Source organism: Hipposideros armiger, unplaced genomic scaffold, assembly GCF_001890085.2.
Source record: "Hipposideros armiger isolate ML-2016 unplaced genomic scaffold, ASM189008v1 scaffold_37, whole genome shotgun sequence".
Taxonomy (NCBI): Eukaryota; Metazoa; Chordata; class Mammalia; order Chiroptera; family Hipposideridae; genus Hipposideros; species Hipposideros armiger.
Window position 1 is genome coordinate 2,413,074 of NW_017731387.1, and position 11,545 is coordinate 2,424,618.

Sequence of the window (11,545 nt, forward strand, 5' to 3'; positions counted from 1 at the left end):
TGATCTGCCTCGCCCAGGAAGAGCGCAATGATGGTGCCAACTTGGGCCAGTGAAGCAACGTCCTCCACAACTAGACTGAAGAACAAAACGAAAGCAACTTGTCTGTTCCCCTTCCCCCAATTCCCCAATAAAAATCTTTAAAACAAACAAACAAACAAACAAACAAAAGTGTGCTTTTCCATATGGAAGAATAGTCAAACACAAAACATACCAGTGTAGTTAATTATCAATTAACAAATACAAATTTTTTTCTTCAAAGAATTACTACAACAGGCTATTTTTTTAAAGAAAATAGTGTGATGCTTTTCCTACATAATTGTATATTGACAAGAGTACATTTGAAACAGGTTTAAAATTTTTAAAAATCAAGGAACAGAGCTTAGAAAAAAAACGATCTGCACTTTTTCATATGATGTCTGATTTATTAATGACTATGAATGATGTGTTTTCAATCAGTTGTAACTTAAAGTCATAATAGAAGAATAGTCAGGTAAACTATAGTAATTTTTACTCAGCAGAAGGTTACAGGTTTCTTTAACATGATTACAAATACTAAGTACTGATAAAAAAGATGGCTACAATATTTTAAAATATCTACAAACTTCTGGTTAAGTCTTACATACTGAATACATGTATTTACCTATGCCCTTTGGAAATGCCACTAAAATAACAGTAAATGAATAAAAGGGATATAAATTAACGAGGACAAGAGAAATGGAAAAAAAGAGCAAAAGAGAGCAACACGGGTGAATGGTTCTGTAAAGATGGAAAGCAAACAAAGAATGATAACTGACTTAGCAGAAGAGAGGAAACCAAAACCTAAGTGTCAACCAAACAGAAAATGACCAGTAGCCAGTAGATTTGCCCCCACAGAATCCTGAAACACTGATCCGGGAATCTCTCAAAGGAAAAAAAATACCTCCAAGTTTTATTTTCTTGGACTAAAACCCACCACCGCACATAAATGTTCCTAATTCAGTTTAGTGCCTGTATCTTAAATATAAATTAACAGTCCAACCACTGGGTCTTTGAGGAAATATAAACATCAGTACAAATGCAGAAGGAAATTTAAGGAAACATAGACAAGACAAACAACAGATGAGAACTGCAAAAGTTATCATTAATGTTCTTAGAAGTTGAGTAAAGAACAGGATGCTATTAAATAAAATGAAATCTAAAAAAGAAATTAAAAGTACAAATTATCAGACAAGAAAGAACTCTCAGAAATTCAAAATATAAAAGCTGAAAAAAAATTAAAATCAATAGGAAGCTTAGAAACTCAACCAGGAATATCTCCTAGGAACTAGAATAAAGATACAAACCAATGGATAATAAGAGAGTAAATATTAAAATATCAGGGCTTCAATCTCAACTTTCATGTTGACTAATAGTAGCTCTCCAAAAAAGAACAGAGGGACAAAAGGAACAAAAATGTCTTTTTAAAAATGACTGGAGGGCCAGACGAGTAGCTCAGTTGATTAAGAGCTCGCTCAAGAGTGTGAGCTCTGAGCAACAGGGTTGCCGGTTCGATTCCCACATGGGCCAGTGACGCTGCGCCTGAGCTGAGCTGCCAACAGGCGGCAGGATGGCTCTGTGGTTAGAGCGTGTGCTGTTAGCAACAGGTTTCCAGTTGGACTCCTGCATAGAATGGTGGCTATGCCCACCCGCAACTAAAATTGAACATGGCACACTGAGCTAAGCAGCCGCAAGCTGCATGGAAACTGGACATGGAGCTGAGCGAGCTGTGCCCCCCACAACTGAGATTAAAGGACAACAACTTGGCTGTTCCCCTTCCTCAATTCCCCAACACTATTCCCCTTGCCCCATTCCCTCATTAAATCTTTTTTTAAAAAATTAAGTATATGAACCAGCAATCCCTCTCCTGGGTACCTACCGAAAAAATCTGTAAACATTTTTCTGTAAAGACATATGTGCTTCAATGCTCACTGCAGCTTTATTTACGGTGGCCAAAACATGGAAACAGCCAAAGTGTTCTTCAATAGATGATTGGATAAAGAAGATATGGTATATTTACACAATGGGATACTATTCTGCCATAAGAAAAGGTGAAATAGTGCCATTTGTGACAACATGGATGGATCTTAAGATTATTATGCTAAGACATTTCAACTTTTAATGGTGTGAAGAAATTGCTATTCCCAGAAAACTTCAATGTGATGTGTGTTCAGATCTATATATTCAAATAAGATGAGACGTCATCTATGAAAGGAACATGCTAGTCTGTTTCTATCCTGTTCTCAAAAATGTTTAGATAAAGCCAAATTTATTGATTTTAGGTTGTTGTATGTCTACCTGTTAATCCTTACATTGTCATTTTCATCTTACTCAAATAATGTAAAACCTTATTTAACATCAATTCTTTCCTGGTTCACTATTTTTAAAAATGTAACAAATATCATAATCACAGGTTATTACAAAGTGAGATGATCTTTTCCTTTTCTAGACCCAATACCTTAAACATTAAACGCCCCAGTTTTCTCATCTTTACATTATTTGCCATTGGTCGTCTTCCCCTTTCAATTTCCTTTCAAATTGTGAAGATGAACCGAAATCCAATTTTTCATTAAGAAGCTAATTCATACAGATAAGTGCAATTTATCTGTAAGATTACTTACCTGTTTTTTGAAAATGAAACAAATTTTATTGATTCAATAATTAATTAATATTTAAGGTTTGAAAATACCAAAAAATACTTTTCAAAATTTAACATTTGTGCTAGGTATTTTGGTTTCTACCTATTACTATTTTTTATACTCTCCAAGAATACTAACTTTTACTGAATTTCATCCCAGTACTGGGTCATGTTGCGCGTCACACAGGGCACGCTGCATTTTGTTCTTGTGTTCATCCTGATTATGAAACTCAACACATGGTTCTGTTAGGTTCAGAGCACTGCTGGACACCGTGTTTCTTACAGCCCCCTCGAATGTGACTTCATCCAAAAATCAGACTAACATCATATTTTTTTAATCTATTACAACAAGGTTTACACTTCTGGGTTCTCTCTCAGAGTCGTCTCTAAGGCTCCATCTTGCTTTGTTATTTCTGGCTGGGTGGTATGACTCTATGCCCATCTAGGGAGTAGAGTGTAGAAGCTAAGTATCAGAGACTCTACATGTTAAAATAATTGGAAGGGTGGAGAATAAAACTTCTTAAGCACTAACTTCATGTATGAAAATATGCTAGGAACTTTCTATATGTTACCTCATTTAATTCTTATAATAATGCTATGATGTACATTTGACTAAACTAATGTAAAGCAACTTATCCAGGGTCACAAAGCTACCAAATGGCAAGCCCCGGATTAGAACTGATCCAGCGGACTGAGCAATACATGCTCAGACGTCCACGCAGACAGCCCATCACCCCATCAGGCACATTTTATAACATCCAGCCTTTTCATAGGCATGTCCAATGACCAGACGTTTTTCAGGCAGCGAAATCAACGGTGACAAAGTTCATTCTGGTTTAATCTGAAATCATCCTACTTGCAATTTCTATCCACTGAAGCAAATTCTATCTTCCAAAATTTGTTTAACTAATGTTCACAGCACTATCTTTATGCCTTTTGAATGATATTTTGTTCATATTGGCAAATTTCTCAGCAGATAAAGATTTGTTTAATTTGATTCTTTCATCTAAAATACTAGTAATTCCTTGCAATTGTAGATTGTAGTACTGCTTCTATGTTCATCACTGGAAAAAAATTTTGAAAAGAATACGGCCTGTAACATGGTACAAGATCCCTCCCAAAATGACATAAATCTATTTATCAACAATCGAAGTATTTTAGCCAATAAGAAGACTGCATTATCTATGATCTAGCCAACATTTTCCTCTGTACATAATTTGTTCATGAGAGATAATGGGACAGACTCTCAAATGTCCACAACAGCACCACTTGACACACCTATAAGTACCATCAGCACAAAGAACTGAGTTCAGGGATGCAGTGTGGGCTCTGGGGACGTGGACCAGTTCTTGGAAACAGCTAGCTCCTTTGTAAGAGTCCATATCATTCACCTTTTTAAATAAAAGCATCACTTACCTCAAAGCAGAACTACTCTGTAACCTAGTCCTGCTCCTAAAAGTGTCCAGGATGCAGGCTACTTCCTGTTGCAAATAGCCAGCAGCACAGACAGCAGAGGGTGCCAACGGCTATATGCGACTCTATCGAGCCCAAGAACAGATGTGGTTTGGTCAACACACCATTGTGGTTAACTAAATAAGTTTGCCAACTTCTAAATATGCGATAACTCACTTGAAAATCTGTTTTTTAAAAAAATCAAAAGAACTGGCCATACTGGTCACATATTTTCCACTTTGCAACAAACACCTAGAGCTGTGTGAAGGCTTCTGTCTTTGACTGTTGCATGTACTACTGGGGTCACTACACTCACCCCAACTTTCTATTGTCCAACACCTACCCCGCTTACCTCACTGGAGTCCCCTACCTGGTCCCTGTAGGTACCTGAATTCATAACCCCGCCACGGAGCAATCACTCAACAGGAAGACTGCTCACTTTTTATACGACAAAAAAAAAATGACCTGAGGTACACACAGTGGCCAACAATTCAAATACTTTAACAAAATTCTATTGCAAACTTTAATGACAAAGTGTGTGCCTAAAATAGTATATATATATATATATATATATATATATACACACACACACACACACACACACACACACACACACACACACACACACACATATATATGCACACACATATATAAAATACATATTATAAACTATACAAGCTCACCTTGCTCAGGTAATAAACGCTAGTCTCATGTTTTTATTTTTGTGGTTTCTTAGATAATTTTCAAACAATATATGTGCAAAGCAATTAATTTTTAACTAATGTATACAAATTGATTATCAATAAGTTAAAATATTTTTCCAGTAAATTTTACAGCCCCAAAGACAGTCAAAATCTGCTTCTTACAACCAACCACAAAAATCCTAGGAAGTTTAAAAATATATATATTCAACATATTATATTGACTGAACAAGGTATTTTACTTGAATTTTATAAAACTGAAAACATAATTTCTTTAACAAAGAATAACCGACTCTTGTAGTCTTGTGAACATATATAAATATGGTCCTTCAAAGGTTACTTAGGTTATTTCCTTAATTTTTCATAAAGACATAAGGCAAAAGACAGATGCACATATAAAGTCATGAGTCCATTTTGTGGTAGTAAGACGACTTCCCCCACACTTGTGCTTCCACTCAGAGCTGATAAAACTTTTACATTCAAAAGTCAAAGGTTAAATAAAGGAAAGGAAATGTTTTTTGTCAACTAGTCAGGTAACCACTAACAGTCTGAGTGATCAGCAGGAGCCTAACTTATAGTAATCAAATAAAACTAAGGAAACTGCCTTTCCGTAGCAAAACGTCTAATGTCTAGAGGCTGTTTTTCTGTCTGGAAAATTGACACAAAATGTGTAAAATTGAAACATTCTGCTTCTAAGGGATTTGCCCAAAGGAAGAGTGTGAAAGCTTCAAGTGTGGTATGAGTTAAAGGGGCCCCGGCCGGGCGACTACAAAGGCCCCGAACATCAATCTGTCTCCCTTATTAGGGGATTTCATTTTGAACCGTTGGCGACAATTTTATAGTTGTAAAATGATGTTAATCAAACCAGGAAAAGAAGTTATTTCTTGCATTTTTGCTAGCACTGGAAAGCAATTCGCAATATAAACAATGGCACATTTTAAACTAGCGATACCTTAGGATATTTTTGAAATCTCATTAAACTAAGGTGACATGTCACAGAGCCGAAGCATACAACAGTGGTTGAAAATTCAAAATTAAATATCAACTTTTATAGTAAATAAAGCTAAATTCTCCTATTTCTTCTAAAAAGTGAACAAAACAAATAGAAATCAAATATACTTACTTTTAAGTCTTATAAGAGCATAAATCCAGGAGAAAAAGAACACCTGGTTTTTATAGCATTATGTGCAAATTTTTTAGCTATGACCGTGAAGGTAATCCCAAATTACTTTCAAGCGTTATAATAGCATCATCCAGGAATGGAGAAAAGTAGCTTTAAAACAGTGTGTGCGTGCACATTTTCTAGCTCAGAGCTCTCAGGAATATTGTACTGTATGTTTGCATGTACACTGAAGGAGGGGAAGGGGAGGGAGAGAGACTGTGAAGCTGCGTGATGTGTGCACAAGAGTTCACTGTACTGGTCTGGAAACTTTTCGGTAAATTTGATTTTTTTAATGAAAAGATTTAAAAATTCATAGAGAAAAACCAGAAAGCACGGACAGTGCTGGCCTTTCTGTTAGGGCAAACCTACCTGTCTTGGGCAGCATGCATAAGGTTAGATCCCCTTTAAACTCTAGCTTTTGAATCTAGCATGAACCACAACAATAAAAGCTCTCCCTACCCACTTTACACACTGGCACTCCCTGGCCCGCTGCCCAACCAACTGGAATCAAACAAGAAGACTCCAGCTATAGTTTGAAGCACAATACTCTTTTGGGTAAAACATAGATTTAAACACAATTGTTTATCCAGATGAAAAAGTTATGTCTAAGACAGAATGGAGACACAGCCACATTCTATTACTTATAAAACAGTTCAACATTTTTTACTAAAGATTGAAGAAACTTTCTCCAACTCTAACAAACGTCTGAGTCAATGTACAACCTAACCTCAGAGAATGATAAAACGTAGCCAGAGCAAGCGAACAGAGGAGACGTCGATTCCATAGTCAAGTTTTCTTTGAAATATTTCAATTATTAAACGTTTTCTTTTCCTACAAACATTTCCATAGAGTCCAGCTTGACCAATATCCACATTACAGCCACAGTGAAGAATCCTATTTTTACAGAATGGTTTATGGGCCGCATTTCTAATTCATTGGGACTTAGTAAAGGGGAGCGAACCTTCAGGTCCTTCCTTCTCACCAGCCTGCAATTGAGAGCCTAGGTGTACAGACAGGACACACACTCCAGCTTTCCACAGAGTCAAGTGACGTGAGTGAGTGACCTGGGGCAGGTAGAACCTGGTGGGAAACAGCAGGCTCATGACCCAACTAACAACTCTGCTGCTTAGTTGCGGCTGCTGCTGCGCAGTGCAGGACCCAAACTAGCAAATGTCCCCGCTCAGCAAAAACAATTAGAAACGTGAATTTTATGCAAAATTTCACTAAAATGTATAAAGTTAAGAACACCTTCTAAAATTTTTAGAACAACAAGTGGACAAATGAACACTTCTGAACACTTCTGCCCAGGTGCTCGAGTCTGCAACCTTTGCCCTAAAGCATCCACTCACCTCCATAGCCCAAGCTTGGGGTCAGTGGTAGAAAAAAGCACATATTAATTTAAGATTTTTGCATCCCATTCAACCTGTGAGACACACATTATCTGAACTCCTATCTTAATGTTTAATTTTTCAAAAATAAACCCACAAAAATTAATCTTTAAAAGAGCCAACTCTTTCAAGAAAAATTCTACTGTGACTGGTAAATCTTTAAACCTAATTGATGTTGTATGTAGCAAGTAAATAAAATTACTTTTCGACTTACTTGGATTTGAGGAAAACAATTATATGCCTCTTTTTGAGCATCTAAGCATAACAAAGTGCAAAGAAAGACAGTTACGCGCCTGAGCGTCCAATTATCTGGTCGGACAAATGCTCACCTGAGGATGCATAAGCACATTTGGCCTCCTGATGTGAGTCTGCAGAATCCAAATCTCTGTTTACTTTCCATGTCTGTCAGTACAAAGGTAAAGTGCTGTCCGACTTGATTTTGAGACACCCTAAAACATAGTAATGTTCAAAAACGTAAATCTGTGTCTAAGAATTTTTGTAAAGAAACACAAAAGAAAGAATATATTTATACGGGGCATTGGTTTCTCCTTTGCAATCAGTTGGTTCTTAAAGTTGAACTTTGCTCTCAAACTGAGTGTGAAATGTGTGAACTGAATCGTGAGTCAAATACCAAAACACGCTGGAACACCTTACAAGCCGAGCAATTCAGCGCATAGTAATCCCTTACTAGGGAATCATTCGGAATTTTACCATGAGTTTTCACATGCCTAAAGTACTTGTAAATATTTTATAAATTCTGAAAAAGAGCTATTAAACTGTGGAAGTGAGAAGCGAGACGTGATGACTGAGCCTGCTCAATTCTGGCCTCTCTTCCTGATGCTTCCTAAGGCAGCTTAGAGAGCAAACCAAGTTGTTTCAGACTCTAATGGAAGCCACCACCAACTCTGTTTAATAGCTTCTTCTGTTGTCATTCTCACCCAGTAAAGTACCATACAAATTACTAGTGGTATTTCTTTAGCATTCTCTCCTGAGCTGCCTGTACACTGAGAATACACTTCCAAGTAGAAGAAAAGAATACAATTTCTACAAAAAAAGCTTACTCCCAAGAATCTTAGCTAATTTTGAGCTAAGTGTCATACCACCATAATAGGTGTCACAGTGCAGTGTAAGTAAGGCACAATACAAATCATTACATTGAATCTTTATTCCTATTTAAAATATATAAGTATATTTCCAGTCACTGGCTAGGTCTTGCTATCGGACAACCATAAGTCAACGTCTACTTCCTTGTCTTGAAATAAAACATCTTTGACACCTGAATTTTGGGTTTGAAATAGCCACAGGAATTACGTAAGACGAAATAAGGTTCTTTACTACTAGTGAGCCAATACTATAAATTGTTTTCAGTTGCAAAAAAATATTGCATTTCAAATGCTGGACATTTAAGTACACTTTTCAGTGGGCAGTTTTTTCAAAATGTATACAAACGTCTAAACCTTTAGCGCCTGATGTGCTCTCTGGTGTCCAGTGTTCACAGTACATTTTTCTAGCAGGTCTTTCTTTTTCACCTTTGCTGTTACTTTAACTGCAACTTTTAGAGGCTCGACCGATTCCCCCAAAAGGAGGTAAACCAGGGGTATCGCTCACCAGCTATACTTACTCATTTCAATTAGCCCATCACTCAGAATATTACCTTTAATATTATAAAATTTAGATTTTTACCAATCTTCACTTTAGCAAAATATTTTCGTAAAATAAATGTTCTTTTAAAATCCCCTCATACCATCCCCTTAAAAAAACTGATAATAGGGTGCGAAAATCACATGGGAAAAAATAAATGATCTGTTCTTATGTTCAAAGGGCTGGATATTCTGTGACATTCCAGCTGCACACAGGTAATACTCTATTCATTCAGTATTTATTCAGTAAAATACAAACATAATGAGATTTTTCAAAACTGCCAGGAGAGTTTCCCGGTCGCCCTCCAGAATATTATACCATTTCTATAAAGCTATTCTTGGGGGACAAGTAGCCATCAGTTTTACAATATCACACAGATATGGTCTTTTCAATTAGGGTGAAGTGAGATGGAAAGCAGGATATATACAGCTAATTCTAAAAGACACAGTTCTAAGGTTCTGATCAAGGATGTAGTCGTGTTTTTCTTCTGCTAGTGCTTACAACATGTATCTGCAGAACAAAGGGGAGAAATGGGACCTGAAGGCTTCTAACTGGCCACAGTGGACAAAACAAAAGATGTAATGATTTAAAAGGCTCCTTCATTCCAAATACTATTTAATTTGGAGCCTCCTGTCCTTTTTGTTGGAAGCAGTGAAGAAAAGTACATTTCATTTTATTAAAAAAACAAAACGCGTAATAGTTTCAAAGTGCTCACTCACTAAGGTTGGTGAAGTGATTTTAACGATGACTTATACTGTACCTTTCAACGTCAAAGGGAAAACAGAACCTTGGCACGCTCTGTAGTACTTCCTGCAAAGGCAAATGTTTAAAAAAGGCTTTAGAATATTTATAAAGATGCTGTTAGAACTTTTTTTCTCCTAAGGGAAAAAAAGAGGTTTTTTTCTTAAGAAAAATAGCAGAGGTTCCGAGACTGAAATAATTGATTATTAAAAGGGAATTAAGTGTGTGCTTTGGCAGATTGCACTGACAATGCCAGGGAAGCCCCCCGAGGGGGAGGCCTGGCCTGAAGGGTGTCAACGCCCTTCACATCCCCGCGGGGACCCCTTCAACAGGGCCATATGGATTTTACAGAAGCACCGCACCATATGGGGAAGCTACGTCTGCTGCTACTGGTCCCACAGACTAGCCACAGGGATTTCTGACAGATTCTGGCTCAAAAATATAAATGTTGTTTCAATTAAAATGCAGGCAGAGAAAGGGAGTGAAGCTGGCAACAGAAGGAATTACTGAGAGGTATAACAACTCTGCGTGTCCCCCAGCAAAAGGGTTTAAAAAGAGACTTTCTGTAGCTAAAGAAACACATTTCTGTGACTCAGCTCTTGGTAAATTCAACAACAGGAACAATAAGATATATCTCACATAAAACTCTTAAATGTGTATCTAAAAATTAGCCTTTACGTTTAAAACAACACAGCTTCTATTCTGTGCACTTTCATTCAAAAAACTGACTAACATAAAAAAATCAATGTTTTCATTCAGCATAGAAAATAACCTGATTGATTTTGAAACCTGCAGTGATTTTACAGTCATTACAAAACAATTTTCAAAGCTTTTAGAAATTTAGAAAAAACACATTAATAATCATAACAAAATGCAAATAATTGTCAGCCACTTGGCAAAAAATAGAAAAAGATCTATTTTATACTACATGAAAAACAACCTGAGATTAACTCCAAACCTAAACTTAAACGTTAGAGTTGAAGATAACATCACACAAGTTCAAAGCCTGGTTATTTTACAAGACCAAGCAGAGATTTCTGAGGATGTTGCCTATTAAAAAGAGAGCCGATAATACATGCAGCAGTCCCCCACCCCACCCCCAAGAAAAATACCTCACCTACTCCCTCTTTACCAATAAACCTTACATCCGGAGAAATCGCCAATATCTAAACATTTAAACTGTAGTCAGAAACATAGTAGTGTTTTAAAGCAGAATATCTCACGTTCTTTTAAAATGTAGGCTGCAGTAAGGTATCGATTAAAAAGAAAAGCTTGTAAAATTGTAATGCTGACACTGAAGAAGGCTTCAAGAGCCATAAGTCACTGAGGCAGAAAGAAAAGCGTCACGGAAAAAGCCACGGGTCTGTCTCCAAGGCAGGGCACCCCGATTTGCTTATGAACACGTGCCTCTGAAAGGGTGAGCACAGGCCCAGATTTAGAAAAGGCTATTTTACTACTGACAATATTTTGCTAAATGTAATCAGAAGACCTGCTAAACTTGAAATAATTTCACCTACTTAAACTGAGAACAGTTCATGACAACGGAGAACAGTTCATTTGACCATTGCTAATCCCTGGCTTGTGCTCAAAGAGGTGAAGCCAAGGTTTCCAAGCTTCCTACCCGTAGGAGCGCTATTTAGATAACCCCACCCCGCAAAGGTGTTCACGTAATTCCTGGGACAGTAACTATATACATTCAAAAACCATTGCCTGCTTCTAAATACACCCAAACTAGCTGTGTATTTCCCATCAATTCTAAGACTCGAATCAAGAAGGTTTCCCAGTTAGTGGCTCCATTCCCCCCCCC

General features: G+C 37.0%; 1 protein-coding gene across 1 annotated transcript in view; it reads right to left on the minus strand.

Moving 5' to 3' along the window:
- DENND1B (DENN domain containing 1B) overlaps positions 1-11,545 on the minus strand; it is a 192,702-nt gene that overhangs the window by 106,003 nt on the left and 75,154 nt on the right. The window contains exons 5-6 of the mRNA XM_019637992.1: positions 9,758-9,807; positions 7,686-7,805 (exon numbers count right to left, since the gene is read on the minus strand). Coding sequence (XP_019493537.1) covers positions 7,686-7,805; positions 9,758-9,807 — 170 coding nt within the window. The remainder of the gene's footprint in view (positions 1-7,685; positions 7,806-9,757; positions 9,808-11,545) is intronic.